This window comes from Trachurus trachurus (genome assembly GCF_905171665.1).
Source record: "Trachurus trachurus genome assembly, chromosome: 8".
Lineage (NCBI taxonomy): Eukaryota > Metazoa > Chordata > Actinopteri > Carangiformes > Carangidae > Trachurus > Trachurus trachurus.
Window position 1 is genome coordinate 25897146 of NC_139905.1, and position 26750 is coordinate 25923895.

Here is a 26750-nt window from a genome sequence, read left to right on the forward strand (position 1 = left end):
AATGTGATGTCACATTTTCAGCAGCAGCTAATCAATACAAGGAGGCCTCAAAGCAAGGACATATGGTCACTTATTGAAAGTGTGTGTGTGTGTGTGTGTGTGTGTGTTACTGCATATGTTAGTATATTGTATGCTTGCAGAGGCACATATTCTGTGCAAACTCTATAAAGCATTCAAGTCACATTGACAAGGAAACCAGGCAAGAGAGGAGGATTTGTAAATAAATGAACTGTAAAAAAGGAGGTAGAGGATAAAAAGTATCCAGGTTATTTAATGCCATTTCAGTTTTTCTCATACTACGATATTCCCTGTTGGCTTAGCGTTTTAACCTTGGTGTCAAGGAAAGACATATTACACATATAAAGAAAATTCAATAGTTGTACTTGTGATATGAATGAAATATAAATCTAAAATACATGGAGGTAAATAAAAATAAGGCAACAAAACATGTAAACCCTGCAGAAACTGAGCTACTGTGAAACTAACCATGATTGTAAATATACAGTGATAATGGTAAATATTGTATTTTATAGCCTATACAATTACACAGTTTGTATGAAACATTAAAAAGAATAAAAACACTGTTCAAATGATTGTACAGGGTCTAAGAGATGCAAATCACCATTAAACTCAAATATTCAAAGCAGACGTTTGTCAAATTTGTAGGCTATTTTAAATACAGTGCCTTAGTAAATGTAGGCCACTTAGCCAACATCCCAGATATACATGTCTGTAGCCTAGAGGTAATATACGCTACACAAAGAATTGCACATAATGTGTGCATGAATGGATATTTAAGAGGTTTGCATTGTTGATGATGAAGTGGAAAGTACGGACAGCCATGTTGTTTTTGTTTAAACAACTGGCTAAAGAACTCTATATAATTAATAATGATGGAACGTGCAGCCTCAGCACTACAGGATCTGTCTAGATGGACCTTGGACACTCATCAAAAAATATGAGAAATACATGAATGATTGTAAATGATACAGGCAGTATATGAATATGGATTTTAGTTTTGTAGGTAGAAAATTAACCCCCTTGGAGGAATGTTGGCACAGTGATTGCCTAGTTGACTATGTAGTAGTCTGTATTTCCTGGTGAATGTATTTCTCTGTGTGTATACATTGTCCTTGTTATATGTATGTATACGTAAAATTAAAGGGATAGTTCAACATTTTGGCAAATTTGCCTATTGCCATAATCCCTATAGTCATTCATTATCTTTAATTATCAGTGCATGTTGTTGTGAGATCAACGAGGCAGAGACACACTTGTCCATGAGAGCATTTTGGAGTTGTTGGATTGTGTATTTGATGAGTTTGAGTTTGAGTTTGGGACAGGGCACCTGTTTACCGTTTACCTCCATTGTGTTCGCTGAGCAGCTCGCGTCCCTGCCCCGCGGATCTCAAAACAACATTACAAGTAGGCCTAATGAACTATTACTATAAGGGTTATGGCAATAGGCGAATTTGCCAAAATGTTGAACTATCCCTTTAAACATTAGGCTTCTTTTTTTTTCTTTTTTAAAGAAAAGAGGTTAGTAGTTTTTGTTGCTACTGTTACATTAGTATTTCCACCAGTAGTGATGGGTAGGCATACAAATGGTTGTTTTAGCTGTGCACTGTCTCAGCTCGCGCAGGGCAGGTAGGTGGAGCTCGTGCGCAGCTGGTGTCACTCATCAAACCACAGAGAGAGCGAGAGAGAGCGAGAGAGAGAGAGCGAGAGAGAGGCCGTCGGGTGCAGAGCGGAGGTTACCACAGGACACCGCTGCCTGCGCCGCTGCTGGACCTCAACAACAGCAGCCGGAGGTACACAAACTCAAACCGGGACACCTCCTCGACCTCCACAGCGCCGCCGCTTCTGCCCTCGGATATACTACTCTGCTTCTTTAGACACACGGGCGTCAACAACTTCAAAGTCATACACGACTGCGTTCACGAGTCAGTTTTCTCCGGTTAGAACGTTTGGACCCCGAGGGCGACCGGAGCAGCGCGTGCTCCTACCTACACCAACCGGACCTCTTCTACTTTTCGTCGTCACGTATGGATTTATAAGAGAAGCGCCGTCGGCTGTGACACGTAATTGAGCGTCAGTCAAACGGGACCGTTCCTCCGGGCTGGCAACAATGATTAGCAAGCGATATGACAATTACATAATACATTTTCGCTACTATAAAAATAGCCCGTAGCGGGGAAAAAAAGGGGGTCGCTAACGCTACGGACCAGTGTAAAGCGGCAGGGACGAGTGCGGGATACACGTCGAGGTCAGCGAGAACTCAAACGCAACACGCACACCGAGCGAGCGTTAGTAGAGTAACGTTACGCGGTGTCTTTGAAGTGGCTGAAGCGGCTCTGTTTAATTACGCGTTTTAAAGTAACGAAAGCTACAGCTACACGAACACAACGGTGAAGTTAGTGGCACCTGTAGCACTGAACTGCGAAAGGGACGTAAAGAGGACGGTTTGGTTTGACAGTAAACTGCCGGAGCTTCTCCAAGAGGCTGAAAGGTCACCGGGACAGGTCATCGCTGTTTTTCTCTCCACCTCCTCCTCCTCCCCCTCCTCCCGTCAGTCTGTTATGAAGATGTGAACTCCCTCTCTTCCTCTTTTCTCTCTTCTTCTACGCCGTGCGGGACGCTTTGATATTTCCCCCCCTCTCCTCTTCTGTTCGGTACTGTAAGGATTCAGACGCGAACCCCCCGTTCCCCCGTCCCTCGGGTGATGTACGAAAGCGTGGACGTTGTGGGTCTGAGTCCCAGCCCCAGCCCCAGCCGCAGCAGCCCCAGCCCCGGCTCTTTCCTGAGCATGGACTACTACCACAGACACCCGGGGCTCGGGCCGGACAAGGGTCTCCTGTCCGGCGTAGGAGGACTCCAGCGGTCGTTCGGAGCGTCCTTGGTGACCAGCAGGAACTGGAGCGGATCCTGCCACTGTGAGTGCCATTTTTAAATGATTTACCGTTTATGATGTATTAATAAAATAACTATAGTTCACATTAGAAATCATTTAAAACTGTCAGCATTGTACGTTTGGTACACAACTGGCACATCAGCAGACCCACAACTTATCAGTCAGTCTTGTATTTACTAGTCTACATCCTCGTTGATTGGAAGTTCCCTTCAGCATAATGAACCCATGCTTGCTGCACACCATTTAAATCAAATTGATGGGTTTTTTTTATTTTTTTATCCTATTGTGGACAATGACTTCTCTGTCTGTGGACATCATCCCTGTCAGAGGGTTTGGATGACACATTATAAGAGTTTTTTTTTAGTAACCAAGCAGCAGAGGAAACTGATACAAATGTGAATATTAGGTTTCATGTCAGTTGTCTTCTTTTTTCTTGCACTGTTTACATGTAAGGAAGCTGTTGGTTAGTTTCAGCCTGTCACTGCTGTTCCTGTCCTCAGTCTGTTTGTATTTGGCACGCCTCACCATGACATACTTAGTCGTTTTTTCTTTTTTTTGCAATTCGTACCATGTTGTTCGCTGTCCAAGTGCTGATTGCCAGATCTCTTGTATCTGACAAATGCCATTTTGCCTCCGGTTTCCGTTGACCAGCCTTTTTCAGCAGTGTTATGACAACAATTAAAGTCCTTTCTCATCAGGTCATTAATTTAACTTTCTATTGTGCAGCATGAAGGTTTTGGTTAATGTTGTGAATGGAGCAATGTGAATGACCTCAGTGGGTCAGCAGCTGCCTGTGGTCGTTTTTTCAGCCGTAGCCAAACCTGAGCTCCATAGCTCTGTGCTCCTTACTGGGTGGGAGTGAGATCAGTTTCTTTACAAGTCCTGAATATAAACTACACATTTTTAATTGGTCTAGACATTAAGCAATTGGACAAAGGAGTAATCATTTTTTAAGCTTGTGCTTCTGTATTTCTTTGTCTCATGTGATAGTAAAACGATGAGGGTCATCTTTAGACTGCTGGTCGGATAAAATAAGAAATTTGTAGACGTTACCTTTGGCTTTAGAAAAAAGTTCAGTGGTGTCTTTGCACTATTTCCTGATATTTTAGTGACCAGACATTTAATCAGTTTGTTTGAGTTAATAATTATCAGCTTAATCAGTTAGGATGATGTGTGGTAGCTGCAATTCTAGAGGGTTCAGCATATCACACACACAAATATATATTTTCTTTTTTGTTTGTTTGTTTTTTGTTTCGCTATTCTCAATGCTAACTATTTAAGTTTGCTTTTAATTTTCTGTTGTGATGTACTGTACATTACATGTCTTTTTTTCAGTTTTGCTGCAGCTATTGGGGATCCAAATAAGACAATTAAATTCATTATACAGAAACATGACACAATAAGAATACAATTCTGTACCGTGGCGTGCATACGTACATTTTTCTAATTTCCTCCATTTCAATTTCCTGTTCAACATGGGGGCTTTAAATCAAGACTATGTAGCCTAACCTTTGCAGAGAGCAGTGGCAACAGCAGCCTCTGTAGCCAGAAGTGGTGATTACAGTGATGTTGGAGCATTTAATTCTGTTGATCGCTTCAGGGAGTGAGAGCTACTGGGACTGAAGCTATCTTTACAATGACTCGGTGACAAGAAACACTGAAGCATGACCCAGCATGTGAACATGTTTGGTAAAATATTACGATCCGCCTCGTCTCCACACACTGCAGGAAACACAGTGCGGTGGCTGCTTGGATGTAGCTCGGCTCTGTTGATGACCAGTTAGGTTGTTAATACGGACTGAGGGCTGGGATCTCTGCTGATATAATGAGACAGGTTACAAGATGACAGGATAAGAAGCTGGAAACTGGAGCAAGGAGCAACTCAACCAATGATTCTACATCATTAAAGAGGCTGATAAATGAAAGAAACCCACGGAGATTAATATGCATACCTACCAACACTCTTGTTTTTTTCCCCAGAAGCCTCTGTAGCTGTATTTCGATGTTATCTCTTCCCATTTTGTTTGTTGCCAAGTTGAAACACACACCAGACACACAATCCACACACATATACGGCCTACAATTTCAATTCATCTGTTACCACAGCAGCGGAACCTAAAACCCAGTTCAAGATGGCGTGTGCAGCTGCTCCCCGTGTGTTTGACTGCAGTGGATGAACCATTGAAATAAAACTAACATGAATTCACTCTGTAGTATTGTCACTTCAACATTTTGGCAAATTGACCCACTGCCATAATCCCTATAGTCATAGCAGTAGGTTCGTTTCCCTTAAATGTCGGTGCAAGCTGTTTTTAGAACGGCGAAGCAGAGCTGTGAGCTGCTCAGAGCTACGCTACGGAGGCTAATGGGATTTCTTGGTTTCCCTCATCAAACTCATCAAATACACAATCCAACAACTCCAAAACACTCTCATGGACAAGTTGTGACCTGCACATTCACCACGCTATGAGATAATAACAGAACGTTACGAGACAGAGTTGTTTTCGAGTCAAATGCAGAGACTGCTTGCTGAAGAACTGCTTGACTGCTTGAATTTACCTTGAAAACAACTCTGTCTCATAACGTTACGTTATTATCTCATAGCGTGGTGAATGTGCAGGTCACAACTTGTCCACGGGAGCGGTTTGGATTTGTTGGATTGTGTATTTGATGAGTTTGATGAGGGAAACCAAGAAATCCCCGATATCTCTCGAGCTCTGAGCAGCTCGCGGCTCTGCCCTGCCGGTCTCTTGCTTGCACCGACAATTAAAGGTAACGAACCTACTCCTAAAACTATAGGGATTATGGCAATGGGCCAATTTGCCAAATGTTGAACTATCCCTTTAAATCAGACGTCATCTTATGTTAACGTTGGACCAAAGGTTTTCCCTCGTCTTACTTCATTGTTCACTTAACGTTTATGGCATAACCTCGTCTGTTTAACTCTTTCTACTTTTGCCTGTCACAGTAAATGCTCCAGTTGACAGTAGTGCTTCCATTTCCCCCGACTTTGTTTGTTTTGGTCAACTTCCTTTCATCACACTCCGTCCACACGAGAAGCTCCGTTCACCACGTCGGTCAAGAGGCTGGTGTGCTCCTCAGCTTTGTTTTTTTTTTTTTAATCACATGTAGAGCTGATCTTTGTAATCACCTCATGAATGTATAATGTGGAGATAATGTTTTATGTGTTCCCGGATCAGGAACACAAGGCGCAGCTTCTTTTGCAATAAGGAAGCTGAGGTGACGATTGACCTTCTTTTCTGTCTCACGCTCTGTTTAGAACCTCTGGATTAACTTAATTAGATGGTGGAAGGCTGTTCCAGGTCACGCTGGCTCATTTTACATTTTGATCTTAAAAGTCGATTAACATGTCAGACACTTTTAATGCTAAAAATGAACATGAAGCAAGCAGATCAGATAAAATATTGATTCAGATAATCAGAAATATGATGAATATTTGATGCGTTTACCAGGCAGGATGATAATTATCCAATCCACTAATACACATGCAAACACAGGAGTGTCACTCCACCCCAGTGTCACATGCTGGAGAGAGTTACCTAAGGGTGATGAGACTGTGATGTCACTGTGACACGGCCCTTGCGTTAGTGTAAGTCATAAAAAGAGAGAGGAAAAATGGACTCTGGTCAGCTGCTGAGAAACAGAGGGAATGAGAGACTCTCAGTGTGTGTGTGTGTGTGTGACTGGAGCGAAGAGTGTCAAACAGGTTCAAAGGTCAAAGGCTGAACACAGACGTTGGCACGCACACAAATTCAGCGACTCCTCCAGGGACATGTAAGCACTGACTGTGGGATAGGGCTTCACTCTGTGTGTGTGTGTGTGTTTGGGTGTGATCCAGAACAGTGACTCACTGACAATTGGGAAGTGACCTACATCTCTCCCACTCTTTATTTCTCCTTCTATCTGCCTCTTTCTTTCCTGTGTCAGCTGCCCAGTCATCACTTCTCCACACTGAATGACCCCTCTTTCTGTTATGCGCGCACACACACACACTCTCTCTTTCTCTCTCTCTCTCAAAGTGATGCACATGCACATGCACTTACACACTCGCACTCACAGTTTGTCTGGGAATGTGAGGGTACACTGACCAAGTTTGACCTGAGTGTGAGTGTGTGAAAATGGGAGGAGGAGGCGTATGGTTGCGTGTCAGTGTTTGTGTGTTCTAGACGTCTTGATTCCCGAACCTCATGTGAGATTGCACTGCCATCGCACTCGAGAGAGAGCATATACTTTGCCTAAAAATGACAAGATTTTTCTTGAACATGTCATATCTTCAATTATTTTTGCATAAATTAGGATAAAGAGGAAGAATAGCAGCACAATATTGTAGTTTGATGAGTAAACTATATTGATCCAGATAGGGAAACTGTACAGCCATACATAGACATACAGACGTAGCACACACAAGGCCTTTGAAACATGATTAAAAAGCTGCAACAAAAACCAGAGAGGAGCTATGAAAATACAACTCCAACAAAGGAAGATACCTCAAAATGAATAAATAAATTCCCCAGGATAGCTGTACAAACAATACAGTCATGCTGTGCAGCAGACCATGACTAACAGTGTCCGTTGGAATATCCGACCTTCTCAGTGGCTCTCTGGAGCACCAAGGCATCACTAATCGCTCGCTGAATGAGCATCAGAGTCCCTGGTTTTCAAAGAGCAGTGTCATTTTCAACTTCGACCTTATTCTCTTCTCTTGACCTCGAGTGAGTCAGGGGTTAGGCCAATAACAGATCCAGCTTTCTTGATCGTCTTATTGATCCTGTTTTTTTTTATCACCCAGAGATAAGCTGCCAAGATACCTGGGTGAAAGACGTCTAAAAGCCTTGTGCTAATAATGCCAAAGGACCTCAGTTAGCCTCAGAAAGAAATGTCTGGCCTGTGACTTCTTCATAAAAACCTCAGTACGTTCTTTCCAATTTAGTTTCTTGTCCAAGATAACACTTATACACTTATATGAATTAACAGTTTCAATCGTGTAATTGTTAGTCAGCTTTCTGAGATCAAAAATTAGCTTCTTAGTCTTCAGTACGTTAAGCCTGAGAAGGTTGACTCACACCAGCTGATAAATGACCTGACCTCCCTGTTATAGGCCATGTCATTGCCATTCCTGGTTAAACAGACTTATTGAGCCAAGTGGTACAAGTTTCTAATCCTGACTACTGTAATTTCCAGACTATAAGCCGTTACTTTTTTCACACGCTTTGAACCCTGCGGCTTATACAACGATGCGGCTAATTTAAAGATTTTTACTGGCTAACGGCCTCCAGGGGGAGGGGCAAAAGTGAGATAGACATGTGGGGAAAGATTATGCGCCGAAGAAGACACTAGTTTTGCGTTTTGGTGCAGTGTTTTATTTTCTAACCAGGCATGTTACTGCAGTGTTGGTGCCGTACTACCAATTTTCAGGCACAGTTTGAAAGAAAGCATGTCTTAAAGAGGAAGTAAGCAGGATTTCTCCCGTGGCTATGCTACATTTTTACCTTAATTAAAAAGCTCTGGAGTAATTGTGATTGTTAACTACATGACTTGTGACTTGTTACGAGTGAGAATGGAGGCTCTCTGTCTTCCACCTGGCGTCTCACGGCTGAAAACCAACCTTGCAACATCAGTGTAGTACCTGGCCGCCGCCCCGGTGTCCCAGCTCTCCTCTCTGCGCACAGCGACACATTTTGTTTATGACAGTTAAGACTACACAAACGCAGGCGCAGTAACATCGTATATGTTATGTAACGTTATCCACCGCTTCATTTATTGATTTTTCGCCGGCTTCGTTTTAAACAAATGCACATGGCTGAGAGGAGCGTAACCAAAAAAGCGGAAAAGCGAGCCGGCTTGCATAGTTCCACAAATCTTCAGTGTACTGTCTTTCTGTGTAAATATCACATGTTACAACATGAAAACCTGTGGCTTATATTCAAGTGTGGCCTATACAAAATTTATTTTCTTTTAAGATTTAGGTGGTGCGGCTTATATTCAGGTGCGCTCAATAGTCCGGAAATTACGGTATATACATTTTACTGATATTAAAGGTCTGTAAGTGTAGATTCATGAGACGTATAGTAGTTTTAGAATGAGAGAATATATAGTTAAACATCTCCCCTTTCAGTCTTCTCTCTGGAGCTCTATTAGTAATAGTTCAGTCAGCCAATCAGAAAAAAGGAGGCTCTGAGCCTCAATCTGGCTGGCTGATTGTTGTCTAAGGGGTGTATTCAGACGTGTTCCAATTCAGGGGCTAAACCAATACAGTTGTTGCATTTTTGGGTCGTTTGTGTTCACAAGGCAACATGCTGTGCGCGAACCAACTGTTCTCTCATTGGTCAGAAATCGGCCTTCGGCCCACTTGTTTCATCCAGCATCCGAGCACGATTGCTGTGTTCACATAGGACCAAATGAACCAATCTTTGGGGTTAAATTCTCCCTTGTTCGGAAAGGTTCCTCCAAACGCCAGGTCTGAATACCCCCGTAGTGATCAAAGATTTCAGGTAAACACTGATCAAAACTAAATCCTCTAATGCTGGTTGGTGGGTCCAGGTCAGCAGGGCTCGGAGCCTGGCAGAGCTTGGATACTTTCACCATATTAATATAGAACCTAGACCTGCTTTATAATGTAATGAAGAACTGCAAATTTGCAACCTATAGTAAAACCATCAGAACTCAATCAAGAGAAGAGGTCTTTATCCAGAATGCTGCCACCACTGATCAGTCTGATACTTAGGTTGGCCTAAATGACAGCAGTTACATATTGTGTAGCCTACATTAAGTCTTCAAACATGTGTCAGGCGCATTGGGAAAAACCCACTTACAGACCAAGCTGCTGCATCCAAATGCTGAAGGTCAGAACTATTAAACTGTAGAGATGAAAGTACTGATATGATGCGAGTGGAAGTTTAACTGGAGGAATGTGACTCCTGAGACTGACATGACAGGATCAGCTGATGTTTTCACTAGCGAAGGAGAAACACCGAGTGCAGCAGCAGTTGTACTGAGAGGAGATTCTGCCCTCACGGATTATCTTTGAGTTCAGCTCCGGGGGCTGCAGAGGGAAAACAAGACATCTCCAAGTTTCATTTTAGCCTCATTTTAGTCAGGTTAATTCGCAACAGCTGAGTCAGCCTGCTACTGGGTGTTGTATTAGTTATGAAACAATTCCTCAGCTCATTACAATTCATGATTTGAGAGCTACTGATGCAAATTATCTTTTGCGTCACTGTAAATTACAGTTTTACAGACATTGCATAACCTTTCTTCATAACAATCTTCTTAAAACATTCTATTGAAACACTGACTTTCACCAAGATTTTCACCCAACTATGCTACACTAGAATCTAAATTAAACTGCTTTGTTGTAATTGTAATTTAATTACAGATTAATGGAGGCCCTTCCACCTCTTGCTCCGACCCGGTGTCCCTGCTCTCGTCTCTGCGGCACCGCGACACAAACGCACCCCGTCATCTGTAATCTCTTGTTTATGACAGATAAGACTAAACAAATATATAAATCGTATATGATATATAACGTTATACACCGCTCCATGGATTGCTTTCTTGCCGGCTTCGTTCAAAACAAATGCACATGGCCGAGAGGAGGGTTAGCAAAACAGGGGAAAAGCTTCCTGACTTGCGTAGTTCCTCTTTAAATAATGAGGCCATTCAGTGAGATAGTCATCATTCACAGGTAAGGGAGTGAGGTGATGGCATTTTAAGTATCTAAACACAAGTTGGTCTGAATGTTTTGGTGTGTGTCCTTTATTGCTTTATTTTGGCCTCACAGATTTTACAAATTGCAGGATTTGTGAATGTACATCTGACTGGCACAGGGACTATATTTGAGCCAGATCAGCCCACTGTAGCGCCCAGCTGTTGTAAAGCAGCAGGCGAAAGGTTTGATTTTATTTAGCTTTGTCCAGTAAATTATTCCTGGATCTGCCACAGCATCAATCCTCAGGATCAGTTCAGGACATCTCTGATATACAGGATTTCCCTCTGGACATCAGCTGTGATGTAAGCCTTCCACGTCACGACACGTGTTGTCTCATGATCAGTTTACTCGGTAGATGACGGCCTAAATAGAAGCAGCATTCATTAAATATGGCACTCTCCGTCTAAAATAGTGCCTCTTCTCTTTTCCCCTGAATTTTTTATATCAGTGGTGGTTCAGTCCGTTCCAGGTGAGATGGTCCACTTCCACCGCAACACACTGCACTACCCCTGATGCAGGTTCTCTGTATTATTGCATAAGCTTATCACAGATGTATTTTAGTGTAGGAGTCTGGTTATTGAGGTTAGGTTTGATATAGATTGTTAAGAATCAATGTCTCCACAGTATTTTTTTTTATAGTGCAAATTTTCAAAACGGTGCTGTACAGAAAGTGCTGTAAATAATACTAAATCGATAAACACTTAGGAAATAAACCAGAATAAAGGACTAAAAACAAAACAGCCTCATGACACATAGCTCACATCAATAAACAATGTCAGAGGCAGAGAAAAAACACTACACAATAGAAACATGTTTCAAGGCTGAACTTAAAGGAATCAGTGACCAGGGCTGATCCAATAGAGAGGATGGAACTGGTCTATAGTCCAGGGGCTTCAACAACAAAGTCTGGTCATCCCTATTTAGGTTTGATTATAGATTATTTTCTCACTCCACTGGCTATCTATTTATTCTGAAAATATTGCAAACGGTGAAAAATTTCCATCACAAATCCAAACTCAGGTGGTGATGTCTTTAAACTTCCTGTTACTGCTCATGATGCCACAACAGGAAAGGCGGAGGTAGAGTTTAGTGTTGCAACAAGATTCTGTCATACACTTTAAACTGTGATAAACAGTCGTCTCCTTGGTGATTGTGTGAGCTCAGTCAGCTGTTTTCGGTGGTTTTAATTGCATCATTGCATGAGTGGGATGAAATACATTGATTCCTCAGGTCTTGCAATGACTCACTAAAACATTCATAAGACATTCTTCATCTGCTCATAATCAATCTTATATATAACGTTATATAATATGAATATTGATATTGTGAAATAGCGTCTACTGTGATAAAGGATTTTATTGATATTGCCTGACCTCAGGAGGAGGTGAAAGAAGAACAGGTTGAGCAGGAACGTGTGCGTTTATTAGCTTGGCTTCGGATTCACATCAGCAGCGATAGAAACCCTCCACAGTGTTTCAAAGAAATTAATGTTTATGAATTTACAGCGCGCCTTGTTAACAGTGGAGGAGAAGGAATGAGTGGAGTGATTAAAGGCCGGCCTCTGAAGTGACTGAGTGCGCTCTCTATTCAGGAACTGCTGGCTGGCCCGGAGCCAGGACCGCCTGTGGAGAGACCATTTAATGTATTTTACATCAGAGTCGCTGAGCGGCGGAGTCCAGCACTGGGCTGACATTTACCATCGCCACTATTGGATTTGAACTAAAGTGACCCAGACTGAAAGGTTTTAAACACGCATTGACCCAGATGAACCCAAACACTGCCGTAACACTGCTTCGAGCACGAGTCACGCCCCTTCAGCCATGGTTTAGTTTACACCCGACCTATATGGCACTACTTACCCCGAATATGTCTAAATGTTTACAGTCGCAGTCTGGGCCTCGTTGGCGATTGCAACGCAGCTGCAGGTGTCATAACGTTTTGTGTGATGACAATAAAACCGCCGTTCACCTCGTAAAAAGCTAACAGGACACAGGTCACGGCGGTGATAACAGGCAGAGGAGGAGGTCGCAGCCAGCTGGCTCCTGGTCTCGTCCTAACCTTTCTCAGTTTATGACCGGTCACAAAACATAACACATCGTTAAATCCCGTCATTCACCTGAAGAGCTTACACAAGTGGAATGATTTATCCTGCGTGGGATGTGAGTGCTCAAAGATGAATCATTTCATCTTTGTATATGTGGCAAGAAACTCCGTAGAATACCATGCAGAAAAAGATAGAAAATTCCATCATTGCATCACCTTTAAACTCACCATTTTTCCTGCTTATTGAAAATTTATACTGTGTATCGCAAACTCAGTTACAATCATCCAGTAGATGTTGAAATATATTTTCAAGTGCACAAATACATCTCTGCTGGAAACCAAATGTGTGGGCTTCAAATTATATAAAAAGTGCAAAGGATTGAAATAATAAATATGGATATATATACATACAGTATATATTAGGGCTGACCCAAAAAAATCGAAGCTTCGATCGTTGCCATGGTAAACAATCATGCGTGAATAATTGATTATCTAAATATGGTAATCGGGACAGACCTAATATATATATATATATATATATATATTATATATATATATATATATAATTTTTTTTAATAGCTTAACAATATAAAATGCACTTACACTTACATTCCAAAGATCAATGCAACATAGTATGTAACGGCCTACTGTCATTACGATTCTTCTTCTCATTCCTAATGGAGCATTATGTGATTTTTTCCAATTCCAAAAAAAGTATACCTCATACATAATGTGAATAAAGTTTTGCAAAATTGATATTCAGCCAAATGCAGATGTGAAAACATTGAGTCACCTCAGGGCGTTTGCTGGTGTGATTAAATCACATAAACACTCGTTTTCTAATCTGATTGAAACTGGAGGATTCCCCCCTCCCAATACACATTTTGTATTCCTCTACGTTCTATTGGCCCTCACCTCAACAGTAAGAGAGAAAGTGACCAAAAAAAAACAAAACAACAACAGCCAAATACAATGCATTTTGTCATAACTGCATCATGCCCTGCACACTGCAGCACAAGCGGGAAGCAGCAGGAATTAACACACACACAAAGGAAAACAAAGTGAGAGACTCTTGGATTTAGCAGGCGAGGGAGCGGGAAGCGAAGAGAGGAGTTTAAAAGAGGTCAGACGGTACTCTGTGCTGTTGGCTAGTGTGTCAGTGAGAAGAGAGCAAAGACAAACAGAGGAGAGATGAAGAGAGGGGAAAGATGAAGGGATGGTATGATGGTGGTGGAGGAGGAGGAGGAGGAGGAGGATCTCTTCTCTGGGTTTCTCTCTCTCTGTGTAAACATAGCAGGCCAGCAGAGAGGAGCTGAACCTCCTCCATAAAAGAATGTCTGGTATGGCTACTAAAGCAGGGGGAGGTGTGTGTGTGTGTGTGTGTGTGTGTGTGTGTGTGTGAGGTTAGAGGTTAGAGGAGGCACTGGGAGTAATGTTATTGTGGATGTTCCTGGTTTCTGAATCTGAAGATCTGAAAATAGCAGATCCATGCTGACAGAGTGGGAGGGGGCTGTTAGAGGCCATGTGTGCAACCTCACTGTTACATTGTAGTTTTAAATTCAGCTACATTAACACCTGCCATCCACACTGCTACAGAGTTTTCAAACAACAGAGAAACAGAGACCTTTCCTCTTCCTGTTACAGTGAGATCACTCTTGTTCTCAGTCGTAGTCTGGCCCGGAAAAAAAAAAAAACTATTTCCAAAACTGTTTTGAAACTATGATGTAGACACCCAGGGTTGCTATCTGATTGTGTCCAACGTCCCTGACAACTGGCGGCGAAAGCAACGCGAATTCCAAGCATCACTGACCGAGGCTGGTCCCCGTCTGTGGCTGCGATGCTCTCAGTTCCGGCTGACCCAGCCAGAGAGAGGATCCGCGGCGCAGCGGGATCTCAGTATGAGCAATACGCCGAGTTTAACCTCCCTGACTGCGGAGGTCAGATGTTTTCACTTCCCAGATGACGAAGACGTTTATTTAACTGTGAGGTGAAATTTGAAGAAAGAGTATTGGTTCCACATTTGCATTGTATTCAGCGAATACATGAACAAAAACTGCAAAAAGAAAATACTGTTTGTTTCAGAATTATAATTTTTCATGACATAGACGAAATTTTTGAAAGTAAAACAGAAAAAAAAAGAGGACAGACTTGCCGACTCATCGCACTTATATTTGATTATTGTCCTGTATCCAAAAATCAGAAACCATCCCAGTGTAGTTTTACACCTCTCTCCGGCTCAGGAGCTCCAACAGGTCGGTCAGCCAATCAGAAGAGAGGAGGCTCAGAGCCTCTGATCGTTTACTGAGCGATCTGATAAAATAAAGCAGAGTCCAGGTAAACACTCAGAGAAACCAAATCCTGCGAGTGTTGGATACTAGCGAGTCCAGGTGGTCACTGCTGTGTCCTGGCATAGACGACCTGACAGTCCAGTTACTGAATACAGGCTGTGTGCATGTCTCTGTGGACTGACTGATTGGATGCGTTCACAGCATTAATGCCACTCAGACTAGACTCAGGTCGGTATTCGCTGATTAGTTTCAAGGTATACCAAAAGTCACGGTTATAAAACCACAAAAATTTTCTGTCACACCGTTCCTGCAGTATGTTTTTTTTGTTTAGTTTTTTTTATGTCTCATCAAAGAGAGAAAGTGCAGGTCAGAAATCCCTCCAGTAGTGTGGCACTTCCACACAAACACAACCAACAACATAGAAGAGGTTGTTGAAAGACTGCCCACTGTATTCAAAATCCAAACATTACAGACTAAATGTTGACTGGGAGTTGTGTTTGTCCAAATATTCCGATCGATGCCGATTTAGTGGACACGTTTCAGACGGATTACCTGAGGGACCCGACAGTAGTCTGTTGTTGTTGTTGTTCGTTACATCTAGCGGTGTGGCTCATGTTACAGGTTGGAGACTTCGGTCTGTGGCGACATTGTTTCATAAAAGATCCGATTTGGGCAGCGTTTTGAGATTTAGGCTATGTCTACACGGACACGATCTGAACAGAAAACGCAAAAGTGGCGTTGCGCTCTCAGTTTTTATTCCGTGTTTAGACTAGCCTTTTTGAGGGGGGGGGGGGGGGGGGTCAGCATGCATACGGTATCGCAAAAAAGTTTGTGGAATTCAATGTTGTATGCACGCCAGGTGGCCAGGTGGTGCGCTCAATAGTCCGGAAATTACGGTATACATTTTATTATCATTTTATTATTTATTTTAACGTGATACACATTTACTAATAATCCAAATGTTCTATACATTGTTTCAAAATAAGATTGTTTTCAATAGAAACTTTTTTTTTTCTTTTTACCCAGACGCTTCAAAACAACACATTTTAGAGCTGTAGCTGAAAAACCGCAATAGTGTGAAATCGTGATGTTTTTGCTTCAGGTTATCAAAGCGTCAGTCTCATACCTCATACCGGCCCATGCCTAGTCTCAGGTCACATCCTTGTGTAACAATACAGCATATTAGTTTGTGAGTCATGTTTATCATAATTGCCGTGTCCTGACTGTGACCTTGATTTTCAACCATCAAAGTCTAATTAGTTCATACTTTTACCAACTTTGAGGATATTCCCTCAAGGCGTTTCGGATGTGTGACGTTCACAAGGCGTGTACCTGCATGGATGCTCTCTCTCCCTCAGAGCTCCGTCTGTCTCCCCTCCACCTGTGGAACTGGTTGGTTCTCATGCAACTGGGTTCACTCACCGATCAACAGGTGTACTAAGGTGGAGACAGGTGGAAAACAGCCAGTGGCAGTGGGCCAGAGTGTGGCAGGTGTGCTTGTGTGCGTGTGCTGTTACTCTTCACTGCGTGATAGAGAGTGCTGACTTACTGGTTCTTTTAGTTCTTCCACCAAAACATAAAAAACAAACTGTTTAATATGTGGAACCTGGTTTCATTCTGCTGTAGTGTTTTCTCGACCTCACAGTTTGTTTTCCACCCTTGGAAAACGTATTGTTTCCTCCCCTCCTCTCTTGTTCCTCCTCGGGGAACGTTACAGGCTGAAAAGCTCAGACAACATATGGCCATGGGGAAAAAAAACACAAAAAAACATGATGACAAAATGTTCTTTTAAAAAAAATAAAACCAGGATTAAAAAAAAAAAAAAAGAAACAGGTTGACAATTTCAACTTACTTCAAGTGCAGTGCTGCAGGGAGGAAAAGCGGTGGTGTAGTAGAGAGGGGAGCCCTGTGGCTGCGAAATCACTGGGAAGAAAACCTCAAACCTAAAAAGACAAATTAAGGTGAACCACACAGAGACCGATGCAACATTAACACATTACAGCTTTAGTGCTACTTAAAGCTGTATAAAGCCAACCACTTAAACCAGTTGAGTAAAGTTATAGCACCCCACAACAACAGGATATTGCTTAATCAACTTCCACCTCACTGCAAACACAACAGCCTCGATTTTTTTTCCTTTTTTTTTTTTTTTTGCAGATATGCAAAACAAAGGAAAGTATAATTTAATTCACTATTCACCTTTGATAGGCAGGTCCTGTTGAATTTGAACGTGCCCGGGCAGCTCATTATGCAAAAGATAGATTTTTTAGGTTTGAGGAAAGCTAGCTGCCCTGTGTGCAAAGACGTTCCAGCTCTTTTCTTTACGATTTAATTTAAACACTAAATACTGACGGTATGAGAGCAGCACGGGCTGGCGCGCAACACAGCCCCCACAGGCTTTAAAAAAAAAACACAGACTAAAATCAACACGGACCAAAGTAAACAAAAGGACAGGATTTATTCCTTCTTCCTAGATGCTGGGGGTTTGTGCGAGTTCAAGTGAAAGGGAGGACTGACTCAGAGTTAGATTACACAGGGTTCGTTAATGTTGTTGCATCTTCTCCAGAGTCATTGTTTCTTACCCTCCTCCATGTCTCGCTGTCTTGCTCAAATTAATAACATCAGAGCAGACGCCCTCTCTGCAAAGCTGCATTATTAATCATGCATCCTTTCATTCCCTGGCTTACACTCATTCTTCTGTTCTCTCTGTTCTGTCAAAAGATCGTTTATTTTCTGACTAGAGAACATTTTATGGTTTGACTAGAATGGTAATTGCCGGTCTGGTTACAGACTAATGTAATCTTTTGATGAATAATAAAAGTTTAAAATCCCAGATGTTTTCAACTAAAACAAAACTAATATGTAAAAGGATGGGATGGATTAAACGTGTGTGGTGTCATCCAAATGGATAAAGCCCCTTTCAAAATTCTTGTTTTATTTTGTTGACATATTAGAGTCAGAAGTTTTTACAGAGGGGATTTTGGATATCTCTTTTTATATCACTCTGTAAATGAGAAAATACTGTCACCAGCCCTAAAAAAAATTGAAGTTCACCCTGTTTTTAGGAATAAAATGTTGTATAAATCAGGATGTGAATGATATATCAACAAACCTCTCTGTAAAATCCTTCAGAATATAGACAAGAATAAAACTGGAAGGTTTGGTGTCTGTAAGTGCTGGTGAAGTGGAGATTTCTAGCTCAGAGTCTGAGGAAAAACTCTTTTTGAGAAAACAGCCTTTAAAGACTTGTACTGTAAAATTCCATAGATTGTTAATGTAAATTGTACTTTTACGATTGGTTGCGGATACGGAGGAAATTATCATTTTTGGAGCCTACATAATTGTTCAGGAGAGAGAGAGCTTTACAATGATACCTGACATGACCTGGATCAGACAAGAGGCATAACACAGTATGTCACAGTAGCATGCTAACTTTTGGCGAATTAAGGAGAAATTTACCAACAAAAGAGACAAAATGAAGTATAATAACCACCTTAATGTGGTTTTTATACCCTTTTTTTTTAAACTTTTCTGAAAGAATACATGTTAAGGAAGAAAAATAGCCCAAAATCTCAAAATAGTGTAGTAGTAGTAGTAGTGTCTCGCCCAAAGGATGGTTGGTAATGTGTCGAAATGAGACTGCAGAGGTTGTTGGGGGCTAACTCTTACTATCTTTATGAAGGGAAAGGTTTTTGTACAGGTCAGAGTTAAATCAAACTTCAAGTTAGAGTATAGATCCCATCACAGATGACACTTAAACTATTTGTCTGCTTTGTTGATGGTGTTGCAATTTACTCCGGTGATTGTAATAAAGGACAGTTGCAGGTAAATTCAACCTGGGGCTATAGTTTCCTGGTATTTTAGGTCAAAAGCCTCAAATGAATCTGGAGATTTTCTTTTCAATGTCTCCTGTTGTGCCTACATCGTCATGGCAGTGTATAATGGGAGCAGACAGATCTCATGCTGTTTAAGCTGTCTACATCCCATAAAACCGCAATGTTTTTTCCATAGACAACAAGATGGCTTCAAACATTCACAGAGGGGTGTGTTTACTCAAAGAAAGCTGACATGTTTGTAAATAGAGTCTCGCGCAAGAGGCAAATTGATGCGCTCAGTATGTTTACAGGTAGTTTGAAGCGCTCCTTTTTTTATCATCAAAGGGATATCAACTAAAATGTCGTGCCTCCAAGTTGATATTCCTTTGTTGATAAAACAAACGGGAGCTTCAGACGACCTGTAAACATAGTGGGCGAGGGGCGTGTCAACTTGACTTTGTATTACAGCTCCGTTTACAAACATGTGCGCCGATTCATTCTTTCAGACCTAAAATATTAGGAAACTATTAGCACCAAGTTCAATTGCCTGGAATTGTCCTTTAAGGCTTTCAAAGTCATAGAGGTGTGGATTGTCCTGCTGAACAGAATGTAAATATGTGGTCATAAACTTTATCACAGATCTTATTTTCTGCAGTGAATCTAAAAAGAATCCCACTGGGGAACCAGAATGACGCTAACATCCGGGTTGGCCTGCAAAAATATGTCCTCCCTCTGTCATAGGAGATTTGTTGTTGTTGTTTTTTGTCATTTTCAATAAATACATAAAATTAATTTTCTTTTCCAAATCTTGACACAGCTTTAGTCAGAATTGAGACATGAGAGTGTCATGTCATACTTGAAATTTGTCCTTTGGCTAGCTAGACGCTAACCTCTGTATTCTCTGGTTCCTCCTGCAGCCATAGAGACGGAGAGCACGAGCTCAGGGGAGGACCTGCTCGTCCCCAGCCCCCCCTCACCTCCGCCCCCGCCCCGCATCTACAAGCCCTGCTTTGTGTGTCAGGACAAATCTTCAGGATACCACTATGGAGTCAGCGCCTGCGAGGGCTGCAAGGTAGGCAGCCCCCCAAAACGAGCGTGCACCAGCTAAACATAACAGCGGTGCGACGCACATAAGCCACCACCGCACTCATCCTGGGTAACTGGGTCATCCGTGCGCACAAAGCGCTGCGAGCTACAGAGGAAAGAAAAAAAAACACAAACCTGAATGAGAAATAATTACAAAGAGCATGAGACCGCAGAGTGTGTGCTTAATGTCTCAGTAAAGAGGTCACAACCTTTACACCTCCCCCTAGGATCTGTAAGCCGCTTTGCTCTCATAACATTCTACACACACACACACACACACGCACACAGTTTATGTCGTGTCAGACCACGCACTGACCTGGTACCAGCTGCCCAACAAAACAGTGATCCTCTCAACTCATCCTTGTTTTCATCTCAGGTTTTGAAAAGAGCACATGCACATGTTTACGATGCCGTTGTATTCTCGTTCCCTTGTTTCTGGATTTCATCCCCCCGTCCCTCTTCATTCTTCAGGGTTTCTTTCGGAGGAGCATCCAGAAGAACATGGTGTACACATGCCACCGAGACAAAGTCTGTGTCATAAACAAGCTGACGAGGAACCGGTGTCAGTCCTGTCGGCTGCAGAAATGCCTCGACGTCGGCATGTCCAAAGAGTGTGAGTACAGCGCGTGGAGAAGGGCAAACGTTATAAAACACCAAAGTACAGCAAATAAGAAACATGAATCAGTTGAAGGGCACTTTTCTGGAAATGCTTTGTAGTCACACAGTAATAAAAGAAAGCTCAAGCAGGCTGAACATTCTCAGACAGCAGTGATGTGTTTTAACCTTAATATTTGTCCCCCCCTGGTGGCCTATGGTGGGTAGTGCATGTCCTACAATACAAGCATGTCCGGGTTCTATATTAATATTATGAAAGTATCAGAGCCTCAGCAACCGAGAAACACACACAGCCTGTATTCAGGGCTTCAAAGCCAAGTCAAGACTTATGTTACTTTGTGATGTCACAGCAAAGCGGTCACCGCTCTCATTCATGACTTAAGCTCCACCCACCTGGACCTGGATCCACCATCCAACTTTACAGCGTTCAGTTTCTGTGTGTTTAGCTGGAAATTGCTTTATTTTTATTTGATCACTCAGAAAACAGTCAACTGAAGAGAGGCTCAAAGTCGGCTCTCTTCTGATTGGCTCACTGACACGAGCTCCAGTGAGAACCCTAAGAGAGGAGATATAACGCTATTTTGTATTGATTTTTAGTAGCTAAAATCACAAGTATATACTGTAATGTATCAACACTTCAGATAAAGCACAGGAAAGGTGTCAAACATGTGGCCTTTAAAGGGATAGTTCAACATTTTGGCAAATTGGCCCATTGCCACAATCCCTATAGTTTTAGGAGTAGGCTTTAATTGTCGGTGCAAGCTATTTTTTCTATTATTTTTTTTAACCAAGAAATCCCATTAGCCTCCGTAGTGTCACTCTGAGCAGCTCGCGGCTCTGCTCCACCGTTCTAAAAAAAAATTGCACCGACAATTAAAGGTAACGAACCTACTGCTATGACTATAGGGATTATGGCAATGGGCCATGTCAGGGCACTTTGAACAGGCAGATTATAGAAATCATGGCTAAAGCCTTAGCCGAGTTTAAAGCAGATATCAGCTTCACGGCCGTTTCGGCTAATGCTGCGTTCAAGGCAGGCTTTTGAAACCGTAAGTTACAGCTTCAAGTCACAACTACGACTTGGTAGCGTTCCAGGTAACCCGTAGCTCGTGTTTATACCATCCTGTTGTCTGTGAAAGTTCCCTATAACGGCCACTCGTAACTTCCGACCCGTGAACTCGTACCAGATCGAACTGGTATGACTTCACAGGAAGGAAAAACACAAAGTACGAGTTTCTTTGAACGCACCATGAGTTAGCAGCCCCCGCCCTTGTCAGGCATCAATTGGTCCTCGTGCTACGTCACCACATTCACGCGCATCCCTTGGCTGCACACACAGCCCTTCATGCCGTTCTCTCTCCTCATTGGATAACACTTGTATCCCACAAGGAAAATTTTCTCCTCGGGTTACAGCAGAGCAGAGTGACGGAGAGACTCATGTTTAGGCTGAAATACTTCATGTAAGTGATTGCTGACGGAAAATAGGACTATTTAGGACTTATATTAACAAAAACATTCCACTGATATCTGCTTTAATCATGACATCATGATAATAAGTCAAGTTTTTTAACAAATCAGAACATTTAGTCTTGTAAGTAAAAGAGCTGTTTCAATGCACTTGGTTTAATTGAGGTGAGTTACAAGTGAGGGACAGGTAAGATAAATGCCTTTACTGTTTTGTGAACAGCAGCTGTGAGAATTAAATAAGTGATGTGTGAAATGTATTTGCGAAAAACTGTCATAGTCAAATACAGCAGGAGGAAGGGCAGCGGTAGCGGTGGTAGAGGAAGAGACACGGCTCAACTATAAACACTTGAAATTATGTTGTTACACCCTTTGTGTCCCATTTGCATTTTCAGGCCTGGTTTTAAAACTGTTGACTGTGATTTTGACAAGTAAAGTCTCTTAAAATGTTGATTTAAAACTCAGGTCAAGAAAACCTCACCCTTCAGATGTGAAACGTTCAATGTGAATCGCGTGTAAGATAAATCCTCCTCTCTTTAACTCATCAGTGGTACGAAACGACCGGACGAAGAAGAAGAAGGAGGAGAAGCGGCCCGTGGAGGTCGAGATCCACGTTCTGTCGGCGGACACCGAGCAGATGATTGAACGGGTTCGCGTGGCCCATAAGGAAACATTTCCCTCCCTGGGTCAGCTGGGGAAATACACCACGGTACTGACACACATACACACACACACACACACACACACACACACACACACACACACACAAACACTTTGAAAACATGATTTAACTCAATAAAAGCAGCTACGGTTGAATTATTAACCGTTAGATCCTTTTAGTTTTAACTTCCATCTTCTTGAAAAATCACTATCTCCTGTCTCTGTCCCCCTCCAATCTACAGAGCAACAGCGCAGAACACCGTGTGGCACTGGACGTCAGTCTTTGGGACAAGTTCAGCGAGCTGTCCACCAAATGCATCATCAAGACGGTGGAATTTGCCAAGCAGCTGCCCGGCTTCACAACGCTAACCATCGCCGATCAGATCACGCTGCTCAAAGCTGCCTGCCTCGACATACTGGTGGGTTTGAGTTGCTATAAAGTGGGCCCGGGCTAGTTGTTAGCATGCTAATTACATTGAAAGAAAATAAGTGATAGGGACAAGAGTTAACGTTGGTGTTGGAAGTTGGAAGTAAGGAATGAAGTTAATGTTTCTTCTGTACTCACGAGAAAACTGTGCTTAAAAGTAGCTCCTTAAAAGATTCCCAAAGAAGATAGAAAGATCTTTCATGGGAAAATGTACAGTTGTGACACATCAGCCACTTCATGCCCTTTGTTCTAGATTCTGAGGATCTGCACTCGCTACACTCCGGACCAGGACACCATGACCTTCTCTGACGGTCTGACTCTGAACCGCACTCAGATGCACAACGCTGGTTTCGGACCTCTCACAGACCTCGTCTTCTCCTTTGCCAACCAGCTGCTCCCTCTGGAGATGGACGATGCAGAGACTGGATTGCTCAGTGCCATCTGCCTGCTCTGTGGAGGTACTGCAGCTGATAGCGCAGGAGTATGAAATGAAACAAGACAGAAGAGTTGCTTTTATTTAGTGTTGTGGTGGGGAAAAAAGTGTGAAATTCACTTGAATTTGAATGTCTTTATTTTTTATGTGCTAAATGTTTCTGGCTATAACACCAGGCCACCACAGCAGGACTAGACACCATAACATAACACAAACATATCCATGACTGACTGACTAGCTGATAGAACAGACAGTTGGAATTCCCCATTACACTTCTTTTAAAAGGTTATTAGGAGGTGTTGACAGTGTGCAGTGTTGCCAAACTTAATGCATTTTTTATTAAAAACAACACCTAGAAACAAATGTAGCAACTTTTTGATAACTTCAGCTAATTTTGGTAAAGAAAAACAAATCTCCAGTGAGAGAGGGTGAGACATAACAAGCGTCCAACTTTCTCTTTGATGAATAAATGTATCTACTGTAAAACCACAGGTCTCAAGATACATGGTGGTTATAAGATCAAAGCCGTGTCTCAGTCAGCATTTCACACTTATCCTGCTGTCTCACAACAGAAGTAGAAAAACACATACAGAACGGCCTTACAGCGATTCAGTGTGTGAAACCACTGTGTATGTGAGAGACGCAAACAGATAAAGAGATAAAACCAGCTGGCAATATCAGATGATACTGGTTCCACATCAGTTTCACACATTGACCATAAAGCATGCAGCCATATACAAGATTACGTAATAACCTTGTCTTTTTTCTGGATGTGTGTGTGTGCAGATCGTCAGGATCTGGAGGAGCCAGAGAAAGTGGACGTTCTTCAGGAGCCAATGCTCGAAGCTTTGAAGGTTTGATCGGACTTTTATTAGAATATTTTATGGACACTTGTTTTATCTGGAATGAATGTACCATTCCTCTTAAGCTTCAGCACACAAATAACTGTTCATGTGTCTGTAGATCTATGTGAGGAGGAGGAGGCCTGAGAAACCCTGTATGTTTCCTAAAATACTGATGAAGATTACTGACCTCAGGAGCATCAGTGTGAAGGGTAAGACACAAACACACACATATGTATACATTACTTTCATTCACAATTATTTCAATCACTTCCACAGAAGTAAAGTTTCCCTGAATTAAATATTTCCTGCATTAATTCCAGAAAGCTAAAGGGATACTTCACCCAAACTCGATAATTCACCAATTCTACTCACTGTCGGAAGGGTTTGGAGAACTTTCTGAGTTATCAAAACGCTTTTGGAGTTCCAGGGGGGGTCCGGCTGGCAACAGAATTTCATATAATGGCGGCGGATAGAGTTCACTTTTGAATGGTCCAAAACACACACTATGAAACATCCAAATACCTCCATACTGCTCGTCTGTACTGACCCAAGTGTCCTGAAGCTGCCACATGAAAAAGTTGTTTGGAAAAAATTATTTTATCTCTGTTTTTAGCCTTGTTGTAGCAGTAGCTGCGAGATGTTCTTCCATGTTTACATCATACATCCAAGTATGACCAACGAACATCTCGCAGCAAATCTCGCGCATGCACACAAACATCAACAGAGCCACTGGGAGCTAAAACTACAACAAGGCTAAAAACAGAGATCACATTTTTTTTTCCAAACAACTTCTTCATGCGACGGCTTCAGGACAATTGGGTCAGTACAGACGAGCAGTATGGAGGTATTTGGATGTTTCATAGTGTGTGTTTTGGACCATTCAAAAGTGAGCACTATTCGTCGCCATTATATGGAAATCCGTTGCCAGCCGGACCCCCACTGGAACTCCAAAAGCGTTTTGATAACTCTGAAAGTTCTCCAAACCCTTCCTTGGCATGACGGTGAGTAGATGATTGGTGAAATATCGTATTATCATTATTTTGGGGGACATATCCCTTTACTTAAGGGCTTTTACTGTAAAAGGTACTCAGTATCATTGTAGAAAAAATGTGCAAAAAAAAAGGCCAATCAGATTCAACCCATTGTTACTCTGGATTGTTTACTTCTTACACCAATATTAGTTTGAGTTTTTTTTCTGGCAATTGTTATCATGATGTCATTATTGTAAGTTAAGCCCTAGTTTTTATTTTGTATGGTACAGTCACTTCATTTCCATCCTCTTCACAAATTGGGAAGGTTTTGAATACATTTCAGTGCAATTTGAATACTGGGTAATTAATTGTAGTCAGTTTTAGTGAATGGATGTAGGTCCGTTCATAATGTCTCCTGTTATCCTGAGCTATCTTGTCCCTCCTCTTTCTCTTACAGGAGCAGAGCGAGTGATCACGCTGAAAATGGAGATCCCCGGCTCGATGCCACCTCTCATTCAGGAGATGCTGGAGAACTCTGAGGGTCTGGAGGGACAAGGAGCCGGGGGAGAAAAAGGGGGAGGCAAAGGTAGAAGAGCGGGGAGAGAAGAGGAGGAAACAGACCCGAGGAGCCGCCGCGCAAGTCCGTCGCTCAAATCTGTCCCCTCTCGTAGCCCAAGCCCCAGTCCCTGCTCCCCTTCTTCGCCCTCCTGCTCCACCTGAAGCCCCACAACCAACACCCCCCCCCCCCAACACACACACACACACAGCTGCCAGCACCGAGGGAGCGTCGACAACCATCCACACAGCAGACAACACAGAATGAACTGCACCTAATGACAGCTGATCTGGAGGACTGGCCTGAACCCAATGAACTCACGGGATTACTGGTTTCAGTGTTGCATTAAATGAAAGCAGTTGTGAGGACTGATTTGTGTTCAGACATCAGCTTCACGCGCAAAAGCAAATGTGATTTCATTTTTTTTAAAAGTCTTTTTATAATGCTGATATTCCAGACTGTGTGAGCCTAAATGGAGGATTGTGTATGTGCAGAGAAATGTGGTCAGACTAATGTAGAGGGTTTATGTACAATCACACACTTCATACCTAATGAAAAGTCATGTATGATATGCAAAATCTATATAAGAGTAAAGTTACAACAGAGGCATGGTGGCAGTTTCAACACCAGCAGACTTTAAAATGTTTATTTTTTGGAGGCTTTTTAACCACAGTTCAAGACAGATCCATATCTACTGATAGCAACAGCCTCTCCAAGCAGGACAAATACTCTCATCACTTATTTCACTGTTGTAGTGTATTGTCCAGGGATAATTGTCCTCCAAAGAGCAAATTACAGATACAAACTGATGTATGGTATATGGATCTTCATGGATGGATGGATGGAAGACGTTATGTGTGGTATGAAAAAGAAATGGTTCACTGACTTATTTAAATCCTGTGGGTCA

The 26750-nt window shown here is 42.2% G+C and overlaps 1 protein-coding gene across 1 annotated transcript; it reads left to right on the plus strand.

Moving 5' to 3' along the window:
- Positions 1–1733: 1733 nt before the first annotated feature.
- Positions 1734–26750, plus strand: LOC310990178 (retinoic acid receptor alpha-B-like). The gene is made up of 9 exons (XM_083977450.1): positions 1734–2933; positions 19704–19858; positions 20344–20485; positions 22500–22660; positions 22854–23030; positions 23292–23496; positions 24258–24325; positions 24435–24525; positions 25745–26750. The coding sequence occupies exons 1-9, from the start codon at positions 2723–2725 to the stop codon at positions 26005–26007; spliced, it is 1473 nt and encodes a 490-aa protein (XP_083833576.1). The 5' UTR covers positions 1734–2722; the 3' UTR covers positions 26008–26750.